This window comes from Equus asinus, chromosome X, assembly GCF_041296235.1.
Source record: "Equus asinus isolate D_3611 breed Donkey chromosome X, EquAss-T2T_v2, whole genome shotgun sequence".
NCBI lineage: Eukaryota > Metazoa > Chordata > Mammalia > Perissodactyla > Equidae > Equus > Equus asinus.
The window spans coordinates 121896062-121915827 of NC_091820.1; the positions used below are offsets into that span (position 1 = coordinate 121896062).

Consider the following 19766-nt stretch of genomic DNA (forward strand, 5'->3'; position numbering starts at 1 on the left):
TACATTTAAGATGATTCAGGGAAATGGTAAAATAATTTCTGTAGTACTCTTATAGGTGTTGGGGCATTAGGAACAGACAGAAATGAAGGGGAGAAATGGAAATTGTTTTCAAGGCAGGACAGTCATTTAGACATCACAATGGTAGGGCACTGACTCTTAATTATAGTCCCCGTCGTTTGGGGTGGGGGTGTAGATATAGTCCCATTATGTCAGTGTTAATTGAAACCATGAGAATGCAACTCTCTTTGGCATAGGAGCTATTAATTTTCATGGTGCATGTAACCACTTGCGCATTTTTGAAAGACCACAACTTCACCCTTCCAGGCAAAACTGCTGCTACAAGCAGGTAAATAAGAAATGTATCATGAACCGTGACAAGTAAAGATGGAATAAATGATACAAAGATGTGTAGCACCAGGGTATTCTTGAACCATCTGTTTCTAATTAAAGGGACTTCTCTGAAGTATGAATTATAAAGCTCAATGGAATAAGCTGAAATCACTGGGTGTGTGGGCCCAGAAAAATGGAAGCAAGGCATGTATACTTCAACCAACAAGCGACTTTCTCTTGAAGTAAGTTAAGCTTGCTGGTTGCTAATAGCCTTTAAAAGGCTTAGCAAAAATCAAATCATTGCTCAAGGTATAACCACAAGCCTTTTGTTGCAAAATAAACTGGGAAAGCAAGGCATCCACCCGTGGAGAGAAAGTGGGAACATCTCTGAGTTCAGTATGCAGTAACTAGCTCCAAGACCACGATGCTTTCTATACCTGACTTTAAAGACCTCTCTGTAGATGAAGTGAGTCAGGCGACTCTCTTTAATTAGCAACTACATTCTCCACTCTGAAAGGTCTTTTTCAGGCCAAAGGTAATTAATTCTATTGGACATCAAAAGAGGGAATTTTTATTTCTTGGGTTACTCTAGTTCCACCTGCAAACTGCACTTGGACAGTGGTTGGCAGGGGTGGGAACCCACATGAAAATCCATTGCTTGGGTACCCAGACTAGTAGAGAAACTTACATACTTTATTAATCAAATGTAGATTTTTTAACATGTTCAATTTGAAATAAGTTTTTAACAGCCAGATAATTTACTGTCTTCCCTATACCACTGTACCTTAAATTAAAAATCTGTTTAACTGGTAGTTTTACTTCCAAAACTAATGTAACGAATATTTTCTCAAATTTGCAAGTATTCCTTGCATGCTTCTAAACAGAAACATTACACAGATGATAGATTTTTACAGAATCTGTGTTTTAGCATCTTTAGAAAGTGATTTGATGCCTGAGTGTCTTCTTGTGGTGTAATTTAAATAATATAACCCAACTTAGTTGGAGGGTTTGATTTCAAATCAGTCCTCCAGTCTAGAAGCAGCTCAGCAGTGAAGCAAAACATTATTTAAAAAAGTTGCCAGTTATAAACATAACACTTTTTAAAGTATTTTCATAAAACAGTATTTTCAACTAAACAACTGGCAAGTAATGTTTACTCCAAGTAAATTAAACCCTATAGCTTGCATTCATTGTATTCTCACATAACTAGGCAAATATCTCAGGCAGATATGAGAATACGATGAATATAGAAAAGATATCAATTCTAAAAAAAATTTTAGGGTTATACCTAGAAAGTAACTTTCTCAAACAACAATACTAAGGTACACAGGAAATCTCTCTCCTACTTTGACAAAAGAAATCATACCAAAAGCAACATCAGAAATTGATTGTGACTATTTCATTTTGGGTCAAATACTTTATTGCATAGGTAAGGGTGTTTGAATCTTAAACACAAAAGCCAATCTTACTGATTTCCCACAGTTAATTCTGAGAACATGTCAAGACGAATGCAGCACAGGGAAGCCACACTTGCTTACTTCTCGCTACCCTGGGAGGGAGGGTGATGTGGACAATGCTAAGCCTTCTAGCCCTCAATCTTCTAACCTCCAATGAACCGTCTCTAAACGGCCTCCTTGTTTCATCCACTGCCCTCCACTCCAAGCTGGGGGTTCTGGAATCTCAGTTCTCTAAGGGGGCTCCAACCTCACAAAGTGAGGTTAACACCAAGGAAGGCTTGTGTCAGCCTGGTCCTTCTTCCCAAGAACCAACTCAAAAGAAGTGGGTATGGTTAATGGAAAGAAACCACTTTTCAAATGCTTGCAAAAGGCTTTCTACTCCTTGCCTTCCTCTTCAGCACGCACATGCACATAAGACATTAAAACCACACAGCAGTTCCTTCCTGCCTATTCAGCTTAGGATAAACACAGGGACTAGTTGAAGGAGGCCAAATGTGTTGGGTGAACTACAATGTAAATAACTTTGATCTGGATTAACTGTGCATTGTTTAGGGACTCTGACATGAGCACCTCCAAGATGAATAATGGCTGCTGAGGTTGGGAGAAGTTCAGGATCAGATTATGCCTTTAATTATAACCATCATCTCCCCACTTTCTCCTACCTACCCTCATATGCCCCAAGAGATTTTTGCAATTTACAATGAAAATATCAGGAGGAAAAGAAGTGAACAAAATCATGCTGGAAAGAAATGTATGACAGTTTATGGCCTGGAGATGAGAGAGAAAACAAACAAAACTGTAATAATGAATGCAACCAATCAACTAATTTTTATATCACCCAATTCTAATATGAAATATCCTATAAGCACCTAATTTTTCTAACACACAATTCTTCAGAATCTTTATCTTCACTCTGTTGAATGTAAGTTTTCTAACTACGGTGGCTATGAATCCTGGTCTGTCCAGGACAGTCCTGGTTGCTTATTAAAAATTAGTGACACGTTATCTGGGTATGATTGTTAATAAGCACCTCCCGGTTTAGACAATAAGCATCTCAGTTTGGACAATAAATTATATAGTCACCCTAACTCTAAAGGAACTCTCTGATAGGCAATCTGACTGGTATTTTAGTGTTTTGTATCACTGTCCAGTTTCCATTCTGACCACTCGTCCGGTCCTGAAAACAGCCAAATGGCCTAAGCAGAAGCTGCTGTCCCTACGTCTCCAGACTTTTTGGCAATGGACTAAAATTGGGCTTTTCCTTTGAGGGCTTAAAGTAACAACACTAAGATGAGTCTTTGTCCACAAATATTCTATTTCTTCACTGGTGCTGAGTCATGGAAGGGTAGAGATGGAAAGGCCTTCAAATTTCATCTTGGGGAGGGGGGGGCAGTGGTGGTGAAGGAGCCATAGAAACCTTTTCCCCCTTGAAATCTTGCTCAAAACTCCACTACACAAAACTGAGGAAAGCAAAGCTTCTCTGGTGTAGCCATGAAGTAAAGGCACAGATGCTGAGTCCCACCCACTAGAAGACCCCTTGCCTCTCCTCAAGGAGGCCCCTGAAGTACCTCCTCAGCTGGTTCTAAAGAAGATAGTCTGAAAAACATTGGCCTAGTCCAGTTCCGTTAATTTACAAATGAGGACAACGTGGCTCATTTCGTCTGCTCTTGCCCACATGTTATAATTTCATTCTCTCTTCTGGTAATTCTATAAACAGAGTCATAATGCAAGAGCAGGTGGTCCACATTAACTGTCATAGAAAGCTGTCTTCTGAAGAACTCTGAGTACACCTTACAACAAGAAAACATACAGTAATGGATGTTAAATACTTTTCTAGTCTGTAACTAGTAGGCTCAAAGATGGTCACTCAAAACAACCAAATGTGGAGCCTGTCTGTGTAAGTTTCCTTCTCTGGAGGGGAAGTAGAATAGGAGCTGAAAAAGAGTATGGAGGTATTAAACCTATTTTAAAATTAAGGTTCCAAAGTGAACATATATCTCACTTCTAAGAATAGCTACCAAGAAAACCACAGAAAAGAATACTGATCTACAAAGATACTCATCACAGTATTGTTTACAACTATATACTGCACATGTATCAAGACAAAGTGTAGGCGAGAAGAGGTAAGAGAAAGAACACAAAAGAAGACTGTTACTGAGGCAAGAGAATTATAATTATTTTTCTACCTCTCCCAAACTTTCTTTCAAAATGAAACAAAACAAAACAAAAACACAGAATGCAAACAGCACTTACCACGGAGACTTTGCTCACTACATCTCTTGCAACTGCTAAGCCTTGAGCAAAAGTACGGGCTGCTACAAATGCACGCGTGACCTGTAGCTTCAGTTTTCGAGGGACGTCTCCAAAGGGCTTTAGCTGCTCAGTGTACTTGCTCACGCATTCCAGATACTCATCCGTAAAGTGGTACTGGGAGTTCACCAGGCGGAACATCCGCTCCAGAAGGCGAGCCCAGAAGTCATTTAGCATTTCTTCCAAGTTCACGTTTCCCACCACATAGTAGCGCTTCAGCTCTTCGAAGAGATCTTTAAATAGCTCAGAATTTTGCATGTATAAGCGGCCATATGTCTTCACAAACATGTCATTCAGGGATTTCTCTGCATTTTCAAGTAGTTCTTTGAAGAATTCTAAAAGCAAAACAAAAAAAGAAAAAAAAGAAAAGAAAGAAAAGATTTTCAAATAATTAAAGAACTGAACACTTTTCAGGTAAACTTGAAAACTGAAAAATAATCATGAAATTAAATTGGAAAACATGCTTGTATATAGGGGAGATTTCTTTTGGGCAATCTGGCACGTCTGATCATTTCTCAATGAAAAGAAATCGACGGTACAAAGTCACTTACACATGTGTCTATGTCTAAGAGAGGAAAAATGAGATTTTTAAATCAAGAATTTCTCAGGAGTCAATATAAAACACAGTCTCTCTCTTTCTCTCTCTCTCTCTCACTTAGTCACAAGGTAAAGAAAGAAGAACTGGATAAAAACGGGTACATGAAGTCTAAAACACAAGATTTCCTAGAACTTTTTACTGAGCTACAGAGAGAGAAATGGAATGCATAACAGACTCAACCATAGATTTGGCATAGTTATAAGACAACGTGGAAAAATAACTGAAAAAATATGTAAGAATACCTGGTTATTTCAGATTTACTTTTTGGCCACCACATAGCCACAGCCTAAGTGTTAAAGATTTTACTCTCTTAAGTACAAATGGCAAACTAGTGTCTCCTGAAGCTTTTCTCAAGAAGTTCCATGAGCTAACAGTGTATCTGTAAAATTAATCATTCTTAAGGAAGCTATGTCTGTTATAAAAATAAACACTTCATGATATCAAATTTATAAGCAGGAAATGTAATAAATACCAAAGCAAAATACAAGGACCACATCAAAGAAGAAACTGCCTCCAAGTGAACATGGAACAGAAAAGAAAATATGATGCCTCCTTCAAAGCCAGAAGAACATTAGCAAGCTTATCAATATGCCATAGCCCTACAAAAACCTTCTCATGTTGGGTGGACAAACCAGACGCTGAAAACTAATTTCAAATAGTTTTTCAAAACCTGGACTGAAAACACTGAAGCCTTGTGGAGGGAATGTGTGTGACTTTCTGAGAGTCCATACCTGTGCCCTCACTCATCACCATGCGGTTTCTTGAGGCTTGGAGCCGAAGTCCACAGTCTTCTGGGTTCCCGCTTTTCAAATTGTATACGTGTGTCTGTGTTGGGGGTGGGGCCTCTCTCCTTTCCCTTTTGTCTAGTTTTTCTTTCCCCTACCGCTTGCCTTTTATATTTCCTGGGCCTTCTTCAGAGAGAGAAAGGAAAATGGATTCCCTCTGAAGAGTAAATAAAAGTGCAAGTCAACTCCTCGTGCCCATTACAAGTGTAGAGCCTGGCCTTTTTACCAAAGTTCTCTCCCTGGAAGAAGACCAGAACGTACACAAGAAGCTCGGGGAACCATATGAAAAGTGTTATTCCAATCAGGTACTGGGGATGGCCTCTGATCCTCTCCAAAATTCCAAGTGGTTCTCAAGTGTGACCCCAGGACAGCCATGCATCAGCATCGCCAGAGCACTTGTGAGGAATTAAGTTCTTGGGCCCCACCCTAAAGCTACTGGATCAGAAACCCTAGGGTTAGGGCCAAGCCATCTGAGACTCTCCTGAACCCTTAAGTTTGAGACCCACTGCCCTAGCCAATGAAACTTCTCCCATTTTACCTCTCACTAGCAATTACCGCCAGCTCGGGGACTGTGTTGAATGTGAAGCATTCAGGGTAAGCATTAATGTTTTAATTAAGGGAAAACGTCTTTTCAGTGAATTGGGTTTTTAAAATTTTTTGTTGCATTCTTGGGCGTGAGTTCTTTATGATGTTTTGGGGACAAATACTCTTGTGTGGAAGTGTCTCTCACCTAAGTGTCAAGATGCAGGCAGCACTTTTCTAGAATTCAAAGTTGTGGAGTTTTAGGGTGAGAAGAGACCTTAAACATCATCTGGTCCACTTTCCAAACCTTGCTTGAATGACCAGCATCCTTGCCAAGTAGTGCTGGCTCATCGGGGACATAAAAGAAGGCACACTGAGTTGGGTTACTACATGTCCAGTGTGTTGTACACTTAGCTCTCACGTATTGGAAAAATAAAGCCTGGCCATTGAGATCAATATGCAAGCCTTGTGTCAATCCAATGCTATTGATATTTCACAATCAAAAGATAAGATTCCGAAGGCAACCACTGGTCTTTCCCTACATTGGATTTTTATTATATGTGCTCATAAAATTGGCACACATCATTTAGTGTAGAAACGGGATGTTGAGAATTATTTGACTTGTGCTTTCACGACTCATTTAATAGGTAACTCTGAAAACTCACTTGCATTTTTAATGAATGGCAGCGACAGTTGCGCTGTTTCTAAGGATGAGGACAGAGTGGCATGTCAAGCTCAGTTTTAATTTAAAACTTTCATAAAATGTCAGAGTGCATCCTTCAGGCTTCAAAGTGCTCCAGGTCAAAGAAACGCTAACATTTTATGGAAAAAATAAAACATTCTTAGAGTTCCTCATTCAGGTCAAGAGCCTTCGGTGGTTGGTGTAGCTATATATAATGTAGCTACTGCGGAGGACAAGTGAAATGATCTCATGAAGAGGAAAACTGATTTCAAACCGACATGCCCTCTGTCTAACACCACAACGGAACTTACTTTGTTCCCTATGATCAAATTCTGTCTAGGGAGGTTGTGTTTGTGTGTTTGTGTGTGTGTATGTGTATGGACAGATGTATGTTAGTTCATACTTTAAGAGCATGGTGCTATGTACATACTAAATTCTAATTCATTTAATCATTCAGAAAATCAATTTCCTTTCCTTCACATTTTTAAAGACTGTTTAGTGTGGCCATATACATTACGAATATAAAGATCGTTTGAGTGGGCTATATATAGAAAGTCTATAAAACTGATATAACAAGTTAAAATCTGATAATTTAATCTCTCCAAATGGCTTCACAATTTGACAAGTATGTACTGAGTGGCTATTATGGACTCGAAGCACACAACTTTACCACGCATCTTAACCTTCCTGCCCAATCAGAGTGTAATGAAAATTTCTAGAAAGACAGATTTCCTCCATCCAATTCACCTTTACTGTATGGCCACTCTCCACACATGGTTTTATGAGTGCACAAGGGATTTTTAAAGCATCTATAAAATCCTTAATCCTTCAGTTCATACAGCAAGTTTTTAAATAGTCATCTATTTCACCTACGGAAGTCAAGAGAACAAACGTCAAGGGATCCAAAGGACCCAAACTCATTTCTCCTCACACTTACTCTTATTGGCCCTGTTAAAGGGCATTATTCTACCTATGCTTTTTGCTTCAAAGAGACTTTGTAAGGATGGCAGACATAATTTAAATTCTAAACTCCATACCAATTGGGTACAAAATCAACCAAAGCATAGTAATTTGCTGTAAGGAAAAAAGGGAAAAAAAACTTTTGCATCTGTTCCTCCTATCAAACTAGCAGCTCTCATACGTTCTTGTATAATTCTTTCACATCCCCATTCCCCCTTTTCTTCCTACGATATTTCCTTCTACAATGAGGAATAGAACACAAATTAGACATTCAGGTCCTGGTGCACAGCCATCAACAGCAACTTCATTAATTGCTGCAATGCTCATCGCCACTTTTTCCCCCGTTATTCAGAATTCAGGGTCAGAGTCCAATCTTAACTGCTGAAGAAGAACTGTGTAGGCCTGAGACCCCTCGTAATCATCTCTTCATAATCATTCTGCCTGAAGCCAATTATAAGACACTTGGTAGCTAAGAGGAACCAGCCAGGAGCAATGTAAACCAGAGTTCCACAATGATCAGAAGGTGAGTTCATTGGAAATTGGATCTTCCTTGCAGCAATTGCTCGTGTTCATGAAAAGTGCTGCTCAAGGAGTCTGTTTTAAGTGATGCTACTGGCATGTGAAAGAGAGTCAGAGAGGAGATAGTTTACAAGCATTTGAAATATGGTGTCTGTGATCAGTTTATTTCCCCTTCAATTTTCACATTGGAGGCTTAAGTATTTATGATCTAAGGATCAAGCAACTGCTACTCCTAGGGCTCATGAATGACCACTTAACATAGGAATGGAAATAAACACTGTGACGCGCTGCTTATCTAAAGCAGCATGACACAGTGGGAAAGGCATAGGATCTCTCATTTATGAGCTATATGACACTGATTGGAAAAAAGATCTAACCCCTCTGAGCCTCATCCATAAAATGGGGCCATTACTACTCTGACCTCATGTGGACAATGCGTCACACATACTAGATGCTCAATAAATGAACACTAGTCATAATATGTGAAGTGATGTTATTGTCACCTTTAGAGTTTCTTTGTAAGGTTTCTTTATATCTACAATCATTTAAAAACTCTTTTAAGGCTGGTTTTTATTTTTCCTGGCAGAGTCAAATATTATCCATCTGGGGTAACATGAAGCCAAAGCTGCTGGAGCTCAGTTAAGAAGACCCAAGGCCTTATAAAACTGGGAACAATTTAGCCAAAGGAAATGCTTAATGGCTCTAGCTTCCAATGCTGTGAAATGTCCCAGACATCTACAAGGGTGGGAGTGACTACTGAGTGAAAAACACGAAGTGAAGAAAACCTCAACCTAGGGAAGAGATTTTCCATTATGTTAAAAGAGAGGACAGCATACACGTCATGCATACATACAAAAAGATCAGGGCAAAGGATTAGGCAAAGAATTGGGGAAAGGAAAATAAAGAATTAAGCAGCAGATCAATCCCCAACCCTCCCCACGTATTTCATTTGCATACTACCTTCTTTGCCAGAAGTCAGCTCAGTGCAAGGGTTGAGCTAGAGAATTTTAAGTATTTTCCGGTTCTAAAATGTGATTACTCTTAATGTCAGTAGTACCAATTTAACATGGGAAAAACCAGAGTGAAAAGGCAAAACTTTTCCATATAAAAGTTTTCTATGTAAATATCCTGTCTTTTAAAAAAAGAAGAAGAACATCATGTACTTTTGGAACGTCTATCCCCAGCCACTTGTCTTGCATCAAATAAACATTCAGAATTCTTGAAACAGCTCAAAAAGCCCCCAGTTCTGCTATTACATGCCATTAGTTACTCCTTTATAAACAATTGACTGGCTATTGATTAATGAGCTAGAATGCATTCTAGAATTAACCCATGACCTTACGAGACTGGAAGGCCTTTCTATTCAATCCATTTGCTTGGTGCTATAAATTACCACCTTGTGTTTATATTATTAGGAAGCTGCCTTTTACATATAAGGATTCATTTCCTCTTTACTGTAAAGGCTGTATTTCACAGCTCTGGTGTGGCCTGCAAACGTGAAGTTACCACATCAACAAAATTCCTCAGGAAAAGAAGCCTCCTCGTAAATGCTACAAATCATACTTTTCACACTGTTAATAAAAAAAAAAAAAACTCAAGGAATTACATCCATCCATTCTTTCACCCAAGATCAAGTACTTAACGAAGAACAGCGAACACAGGCATCTATAAATATAAGAAAAAAAGGAAATTAAGCAAGCATTCTACTTGACTGAAACCAAACCAAAACTGTGGTTTATAACTATCTCCCCCTCTGTCTTGCTTTTTTTTGGTAAAGTGTGTACAAGTTTTTAACAGGCACTTTCCTCTATCTTGGCATAATCTCAATCCTTAAGAGTGCTTGCTAGGGCATGATGTACTAAAAAGACATGTGCTTGACTAATGTTCATCAACTGACAGCACATCAATAGACCTCTCTGAGGATGACAAAATTGCCGGCTGCAGCCTTTACTGGGGGCTGTGAACAGCCAAAGGGTGCTGGGGATCCTGCCAAAGTAGGAACAGTCTTTTCTTCCCAAGGTTAATTTTATTAGTTAATGGATTTTGAATGCTAAAGCTCCTAGTGAGTAAATACAATGTTTATCTCTCATGGCCCCTGTCTCTTGCTAATGTGGCCAGGGACACAGGCTCAGGACTATAAGGTCCCTTCCACTGGACCCCATTCCATTTTCAGTAAGAGTACTCTCAGCACTAGCTAGCCAGTTCACTTTAGCATATTCCTTCTCATTCAGAAGTGCCCAGAGAAGCCTGAGGGCAGGTTTAAGCAAGCTAGGCAGCTGAAGCAGCCATTCCGAGTGTTCCATACACTAACCTCTATGTGGCTCTACTATATAGCCTCATAGACAAACCTCATAACACAGTCTGTCTGCTCGTGACCTAATTATCAAAAGAAAAATCAGGACACAAAATAGCATAATCAGTTATGATTCTAATTTGCATGTATGTTTATGTATTGTAGACCTGCACAAAAACAAGATGAGGTAAATGCAATGGTGATGGTTGGGTGTTGGGGACCGGGGGTGACTTTTTCAATACGTTTCTCAATTTTGTTCACCCAAATTTTTCAGTGACATTTTATAATCAAGAAAATTATATACCTTCATGTTTTCAAAAATAACTTTATTTCTCTTTATTCTATTCATTCAACTTAACTGTTGGAGGCTTTGATACATTTTTCTACTTTTTCCAAATTGTCTAGAGCGAGCATTGTGATACTTAAGAAAAAAAACCCAGTTTTTTAAACACCACCAAAGCAGTTCTTGCATTTTTCATAAAAAATACATTTTTTCTATGAAGTATTCCTTTCAAAATTGTCGCAATTTAAAAAATATGGAAAGGTATGAAGAAAATATAAATTATCCATAATCCTGCCATTAAAAGGGCAACAACGGTTTACTGAATTTCCTCCCTAACTTTTTCTTAGGAAGATATGTATGGTCACATGGTTGAGATCATACATTTATACCCTGTTCTCATGCAACACTGTATGATTAGCATTTCCTATGTGATTAAAAATTCTTCAGAAGCATTATTTTTAACAACTACATACTATGACATTATATATGGACAGGTCATAATGTAATCATTATGAGACATTTAGGCTGATTTCCTATTTCTTCATTATTATAAATAATGCTGTGATAAACATCCTTGTACATAAATCTATATGCAGATATTTCTTTCCTTGAGATAAATACCTAGAAGTAGAATTACTGAATCCAACGGTATGAATGTATTCAAAACTTCTGACACATTGCCCAACTGACCTCCAGAAAAGGTGTGCTCGTGGGGCACCCTCCCTGTTTGAATCACATTTATTACAAGAGTTTCAACTGCTCTGCTAATTCTTTCAAGAGAGAGGGTGATGGAAATGGGCAGGGACAATACACAGAAAGGTCTGACTGGCTTGAGAATCCTCTCAGTCAATCAATTGGAGTCAGTGCTAGATCAAATAAGCCCTTCTTCTTTGGATAGACAGACGCATGGAAAGAGGGTGGGCAGAGAAGAACAACAATGTTCTAAACATCCAGGCTCAAAGTGCAAAGAACCAACGAAGTGGATAAAAGCAGTTCAGCTGAAGCTCTTCCATTTATTTACTTGCCTCCAAACAGATCAGCTGCTTCTTGCTGGTGCCATGCCTTCTTAAGAAGTTGAAGTTAATAGCAGAGGCCCAAACTGAAAGCGCTCAGGGCTCCCTGGAAGCTGCACAAGCATTTTCAATCCAAGGACATAGCCAATGCTGTGGCCACAATTGGTCACACTTCAGATAACAACTCAAAAGGCAGAAAACCTTTGTCAATACAAAGATGTGTGCGTTTTGTCTGAGCTCTTGATTTGATTACAGTAAGCTGGCAGTGGCTCATTCTCATCAAGTTTCACAGAGAGATCATAAAAGAATTAGCAAAAATACCCAGCATTTTAGTCTCCTTCACATAGAAGGAAAAGAAAATAGAATTGCAAAGAAAGAGTAGCAGTGCTTTCCAACTAAATCAAAGGCCATTAGCATGATGTGGAAAGAATACTGCATTTGCAGGAAGGCCAGAGGGCTTCACATGTCTTTCTCTGTAGTGTCGAACTTACTCATCCTGTGAAATGCTGCCTGCTGCACTGTAGCAGAGGTTTAAAAAAAGCAACAAATTTTTTTTTAAAAATGCCTTAATGAATGAAATCTGAGATGAGGATTAAAAGGCAATCCTATGTTGTATGTATGTCATACATTTCTACGACACATTTATTTTAAGGATGTTTAACACTTTTTTTTTAAATGTAAAAACCTCCCAGGAGGTCTTTAGTAAGCCAGTATGGCCATGCAATGCGCGGTAATAAAACCACGTAGTTAAAAAATAGTTAAGATCAGGGTCAGGAAAATTTCAGAAACTTCAGCTTAGCTAATGGCCATGAAGCTTAGCTGGATCTATTTGTCTTTTAAGGTGAGTGGCCAGCTCACTCCCAAACTGAGTTTGGGCACGTAAATTCTAACGCCTTCAACTCGCTGTGCCTCCACACTGGTTTTCCTACTGGCCTAATGAAGTAATGGCCAGCACGAATGATAGAAAATTTTCAGTCAGTGATTAAAACACAGATTTGGCTAAATCTGAAGAGTGCTTCATGTCCTGCCTTTGTGAAATGATAGAAAACAATGGGGCTTGAGAGCTTAGGGGAAGGCTGGCCACTCTGATTTACACTTGGCCCACGCAGATAGATGGGACAGACAATTATTTCTTTTATGTGCTTTTTAAGCTAATTCAGAAAATTTCTACTATTATTCGAGTTAACAAGCTTCAGGCTCATGGGAGGGTTTTCAAAGACCTGGTGAAAGTAGCGGAGAGTTCAGAAATGATAGGAGAAAAATAGAGGGTACCATACAGATGGCTAATTAACATCTTGTAAGACCTTTGACTAAAGCAGCTGGTCTAGTCACATGTTTAGAAGATTCACAGAATTTTTAAAATTGAAAGGGTCTTTAGAGAGTATCTAAGCTCAAGCCCCTCATTTTATGGACGGGAAAACTGAGACCCAGTTAATTGCTCCAGGTCACAGTGGGTTCACAGCAGAACCAGGCTGACAATTCAGTGTGCTCTGTCTGCCACCTGTGCAAAGTTGCTACATTTGCTCCTAAAATGACAACTTAAAGGAATTTTCCCAATAGACTAGCATCAGACAACATCTCTATTTCCTTAAGATTTCTTTTAACATGCAAAATATCTAGCAAACAATTTCATTCTGGGTTTTAAGCAATAATCTATCTTCTTAATTGTTACATCATTTTTACTATGTAGTTCAGAAATATATTAAACATGGCAGCTCTAATCTTCTTAACCTATTTGGGTTGTTTGATTTAACTATGCTCCTTTTAAAAAGAACTAGTCTCTCACAAAATATGGCATCTTGGGGTGGGTCTTTATGTTGTGGTCCCCAAACACAGATTATGCCCTACATCTATTATTTCTATTCCCTTTGCCAACAATTCTTTCAAAAGCTCCCTGAACTGAGTATCTGATTAGCATATTCACGAGACGATTGATTCACTTATGTTAATTAGCAGTTCTACTTCAAAAAAAAAAATTTCCCAGAACTGGCCAAGAGGGGGAGCAACTCACTCTGTTGCTACCATTTTCTAGCTCGCTCTCTAGCTTAGGATGGTAGATTTCTGGTACTGAACAGTCTAAGCTAAAGAGTAGACAAAAAAGATTACAGTGTAGGAAAATAAAAAGGTGAGTCCTTAAAAGAGGTACAGGTTGAAAATAAGGGAAACCTGAGAATGTTGTTGGGGGAGGGGAGGCATGCTGCCTAAGGAAGTGTTCTCTCGTACTTCATCCAGGTCTGAAAACACACAGACACACACACACACACACACACACACACACACACGCATGCAGTTTACAACTTAAAAACCGACTTATAGACTGTATAGTCCCTTTAGATGTGCAAACAATAGAAAATTAAATGTGTAGAACAAGAAAGGACTTAGAGATAAAGGGAACTGACTCCCAAACGCCAGGGCTGGCATTTGAACTCTGACTGGGGCAGAATGATGGGAAACTGGGATGAGGGGACGATTTCTGATTAAAGAAGGCTAATCCCCTGAAAACTCCCAAACTGTATTTTTATTGAGAAGTTTATGAAAAGTAACTGTTCCTGCCTTAGAAAGAAGTGGTATCTCATAAACATGACTGAAGTTTTGATGATAGAAGAAGTTGCCTGGGTTCAGGGGTCACCACTTTGGATTTATACTGTAAGCTTGGAGATGGCAAGAGATGTTCCTTTGAAGTTGTTTGATCCCACATGTTCCCATGTGTCCCTTTGCTATTTCCTCAGTCTTGTCTCCAGCCTTCTTCGTGTCACCTCACTGCCTCATCTTGGTTCTCCAGCTGCCATCTTGTTACTCTGCCCATCTTCCTCTCTTCCGTTCACATCAATAACCCAATCTTTGGCGTTTATAAAGGCTTGGACAATTCTTTGACCAAAGCACCCCACCCTTGGATTTCTGAGAGTCAAGATAGCCCCTATACAACTTCACTCAGCATCCTCTCGTAGGCCTTCAGATGTGTTGGCACGTCCTAACTGCCATCCTTAAAAATCAGTCAATCAATAAATGCGGCACCCACTTGAGGATTATGGTTTGTTGGATACGAGTCAACTGAGGTTGTACCACATAAAAGCATTTAATTTCTCAGCAAACCTAACTTGGAGGCAATATGAACAGGATCCTAGTTCTGTTCTGATCTCCAAATCAAACACATTTCAGCTACTACTCCTTCCAAAAAAAATTAATCTATGCTCACTACATTTATTGTCTATGCCATATTTTAATTTGAAGTCAGAAGAAACAAACTGGAGTTTCATAATCATTCTTCACGACCAGTTTTAAAACTGATACAGAAACAGTGTTAACACAGTTATTGAATGTGAAGCCTCGTAGGGAAGGGCAAGAGAAACAGTTTTTCTGTCCTTTTTTAAAAAACATATGTTAACACTTACTGATAAAGTTTCTCTATGGCTTTTTAAAAACTACACATTGGAATCATATGAGTAATGCTATAAAACCATGGGGAGCAAGAAGGGGAAAGAATAGCTAAACCAGCAGGCCCACAGACAGGAGAGGTCACTAATGTTTGTGGGCCCCACACCAGAAGGAAGCATGTCTAACGAGAAACTGGGAGGAGGGGACCTTGGAACTTGTGAACAGCTTTATCTCCACTCCATCTTGCTACCAACAGGTAGCCATTTCTAAAAAGTGGGATTTTCCCCTCTAAATTCCATTCTTAAACACCCTCAAGTGGTAATTTTTAAACACCAGCATCTCAAGTTTTCAAAGATGACCATCTGGTTATCTTTCTAAGTTTTCTCCTCAAAGTAAAAGAAAATGCTTTGGTTACTGTCTTGAGTGAGAAATGCCATAGTCAAGAGAACACCATTCTTTTCAACAATCCTACTAATAATTTAGTGACTAAGAGACAGAGGTGGTCTAATGAGGTCTTTTGCCAGTAACACCTATCTTTGTGTGGTGTTAACATATTGTTAAATACTCTTCACAGTTAGAGCATGGGTGTTGGGGGGTATGGGATAATAAAATAAACAGGGCCTACAGATATATAAATTATTTCTATCCATCCAAGGAAAGAAAGAGATAAAATTAAGACTAAACACAATTAAGCATATAGAGTGTTGGGAAAAAATGGTTATGATAAATGGTATGCTACACAGAAAAAATTTTAGTTCAACGACATTAAAAATTAAATATGCTTTCATGGTCTAGCCTGGGAACCTAACTAACACTTATTAAGTCAGTTATCCATTTCAAATAATGAATCTCAAAGCCAACATTTGAAATACAACCTGTTCCTTAGCTGGGGACTGCCTTATCAGCTATATCAAATCTAATTTAGCCCAACGTCTCACCATGGTAACGAGCCCTTCACAGAAATACTCAAAGACATTTCACATCTCGAAAATTTGCCTTGTACTTCTTCACCACACATAATGTCAAGAAAAGCATGCTTCAAAGGTATTATGTAATTAGAATGGCCTTTAAAACAGGCACAAAGGAAATCATTCCTATTAAAATTAAATCTTCTTCATAACAATCTTCAAACTGAGTGAGCAGCACCAGAGAAAATAATCCTGACGTGTTTTGGACCACATACTCTAGTTTTTGAAGTCTGTTATCTGTAACATTGCTTCAGATATGACTGAAGTGCCTCTTGTTTGGCTCATATTGCTATTTCTTCACTATTTAAAGAAAGTGTGCACGTGAGAATCCATGTTTGGCACAGGGTATTGAAATGAGTTTGGTCATGGCTTTACATGGATGACTAAGCCAGAGCCTCAGCTAAAATGAGGCCAGGGGTGGAGCCCAGCTTAATGAAGACTATAGTATAGTAGCTACTTCTGGGTCGTTGCTGCATGGAAACTTGAAAGCTGAGCTTTAATCCTGTCTGTTCCATGGAGCTTCTAGGATTCTAGTTGTCTTTGGAGTATCCATTTTGAAATTTAATTTGAAGCCCAGCATCTGCAGAATCTCTATGGTTATTCTGACTAAGTTTTTAGACGCCTGCTTTTTATTAGGAAGATTTTTTTTAGTGACTTGCGTCAACATCACTATTTTGTGTACACCCAAGAAAATAAATGAAAGCATTTAAATTAAACTACTTTAATCTATTTTTTGCTCCTTTGACCATATTTCCATAATGTCACCACACAGATTCCAGTGCATCCGGAAGCATTCTAGCAATAAAGCTGTGGGGCTAACTTGCCCCTGGGATCCAACAAGGAGAGCATCTAGGGAGAAAACTGAGAGAACAGAGTTCTGAAAATGCAACCACACAAACTTAAGTGTCAGCTCTTAAATGTGACTTGAAGACGTAAAACAAATTCAAGAACAAAGCAAATATCAATTATTTAGACCAACGTTTCAATACATACCATCAAACTTCTTGTAACGAGAAGCAAAGATGGCTTGCAAATTATTGCACTGCTCGCTGACCACACTTATGAAATCATCTTTACTTTGCAGGCTGTACCTCTCCTCCATCTCTTGAGAGCAGCAGGTATAACCCTGGGCACAGATCTTCAAATGATCACCTGGAAGGTAAAATGTAAGACCATCAATCTCCATCACCATTCACCAAGTCCAAGAGGGAAGACTTTAGTTTAGGTGCACGCACTCTGCTTCATTTCCACCTGTGAGCTTCCTGCAAAGGCTTGAACATCGTGTGTATTTGAAAAGTTTCATTAAACTAAAAACATTTATTCCCTTCTTGGAAAAATAAAATAATAAAGTCACCTCCAAAACATAAAAGAACTTTCCAATCAGGAAGACTGCTATCCAAGAGGAAAATCAGCGTGTCCAGTAAACAGACCATCATTCAATATCAACTCAAGTCTCCTTTACATTTCTTTGAGATTCTATGCAAAATACTGAACAAGCCACACAAATAAGACATAGCTTTTCTAGCTTTGAGAGTTAACACTCCAAGAGAGGGTACCCTTAATAAAGAACGATTTATAAAATATGTGACAACACCAAACACTGAGCAAATGTATGAGCACTAGTTATACTGTGGGGAAATAAAAGGGATAAGTGCATTTCAGAGTTGTCGCCCAAGAGGAAACAACAGTTCACGCTGGATAATTTGAGTTTGTGATAAGTCACAAGGGGTGTTATTAAACAATCCTCGATTTTAAGATTTTGTGTGGCGTCTTCTGTGCAGATGGTAGACAATGTATAGACCTTATGATTCTGTGCAATGTAGCCGCTCATCCCAATACAGACTAATGGCTTCCAATATATGTAATCTTTATGTAGTGACGTAGCCCTAAGAGTCAGGAAAAATCAAAGACATATCACCCCACAGCAGCTGAATCCACAAAGCATCTCCTTCCCCTACACCAACTGCATCCTGCTTGTGATTTGGACATGAGGGATTAGAGGGCTTCCTTTTTAGAGGGATCCCAAAGTTCACCCACGCCTTGTTCCTGCTGTCACAGAACAAATATTGTGCTTCAAAGAGACCATACCTCTCCCTCATAATGACCAAGAGATGTGGTGCCACTCAAACATAAACTTCACCAGGTACTATCACTTTAGGCAGTCACTCCAATATTAATCGGAGTGGTATAGGTATCCTAGCATAATCTTGTACAGATGTTTACAAGCATTCACTTTCACTCTTCCTTCTGCTATTGCTGTCCATGTTCCAAGCAAGACAAAAGCAAGACGTTGAAAAGAATCAATGTCTCAGGAACTCAGGACCGAGTATACTGAAGACATACGACCTGTTAACGGTAAGCATGTAAAATAAATAAAGGGGAGGAGAATGAAGAGCAAGTCTTTCTAACAAAACTAGGTATGGGAAATGACCTGGGCCATGAGCTAGCCATTGCTGCTTCTTGGCTGTGTGCTTAGAGGAAATAAGTCTTCACCTAAGATAGGTACCGCAGTGGCTTTGAGGAGGGCGGGTATTTCGGATAAAATTGAGTTGGCAACTTATTTGTACAACACGAGGATTATCAACTGTACATATGCAATAACTGCATAATCATATATATTCCCAATCATTCTTCCTTCCTGGCAATTAAAAAGTAGAGAGAGTGCTACTGCCAGACAAAAGGGACACGCAGCATTCAAGGACTATCTAAGGAAGAGGATAAGGGAAATAATCTTCAAATAACTTCATCATCCAGAAACTGCTAAAAGTTCCTTTTGGCATTTTTTAAACCCTTGGTCAACAGATAATTCTAACCAAAAAAGGGAGGGGGACGATTGTGTAAAACAGTTTAGGAGCTGTGAAGTTGCAGAATATCTTAGATCTCATTAGTGAAAGAAGACGGATTGCTAAGACTCAGTTTTCTGGAAACACCTTTGTTACAACCAAAAACAAAACTCCCTCTTCACTGGCTTAACAAGTTCACAGCAGGCCTTTGGTAAGTGGGACATATGATTAACAGAGAGATAGCCAGTTGTCTCCCGGTTTCAGGGTTGAGGGCTTCCCCCAGTACAGTCTTAACACTTCAAACAATACAAAGGACCCCAACCAGTACAGTGCTTGCTGTAGCTCTACTAAATAATCCATATCACATTCACACCCCACACAGAAAATTAATTGGAATGCTCAGAATGAGAACTTAAAACACGCAGGGCTATTTAAACAAATTCTAATCAGGGAGCAGCTACTTTTTAAGGTTGTCAGAAGCTCAAATTCATCACAGGCTGGTTTTCAAGCCCCTGCAAAGATTCCGTTGAGGTATGCACTGAATTCCCAAGGCAAAACAATTCACGAGTTTAGAAAATAATCTATGTTCACCTAATCTTAACAGACTTCACACATAATAAACTAAACGGTCACTTATTGCATCCTGTCAAAATAGGCTTCTAAGTCCAAGAAAAAGCACCCCCAATGCGCATGCGCACGGAAACACACAACCAGAAGCCTGAAAACTCGAACAGACAGCAGGAAAGAATAATTTTCTACATTTAAGAAGGTGCTAGATGTTGAGGGGTTTAAACTTACCCACAGGAATTTTACATCGAGGAGACACCCTTCAAAACTGGGTAACAGCAATAAAACTTTTACTGGCAACCTGCTGAAAGTAGACAGCAC

At 39.0% G+C, this 19766-nt stretch overlaps 1 protein-coding gene across 2 annotated transcripts in view; it reads right to left on the bottom strand.

The window, feature by feature from the left end:
• GPC4 (glypican 4) overlaps positions 1-19766 on the bottom strand; it is a 104505-nt gene that overhangs the window by 16151 nt on the left and 68588 nt on the right. For both annotated transcript variants that reach the window (XM_044763614.2, XM_014858453.3), the window contains exons 2-3: positions 17089-17247; positions 4041-4432 (exon numbers count right to left, since the gene is read on the bottom strand). In XM_044763614.2, the coding sequence (XP_044619549.1) occupies positions 4041-4432; positions 17089-17247 (551 nt within the window). The remainder of the gene's footprint in view (positions 1-4040; positions 4433-17088; positions 17248-19766) is intronic.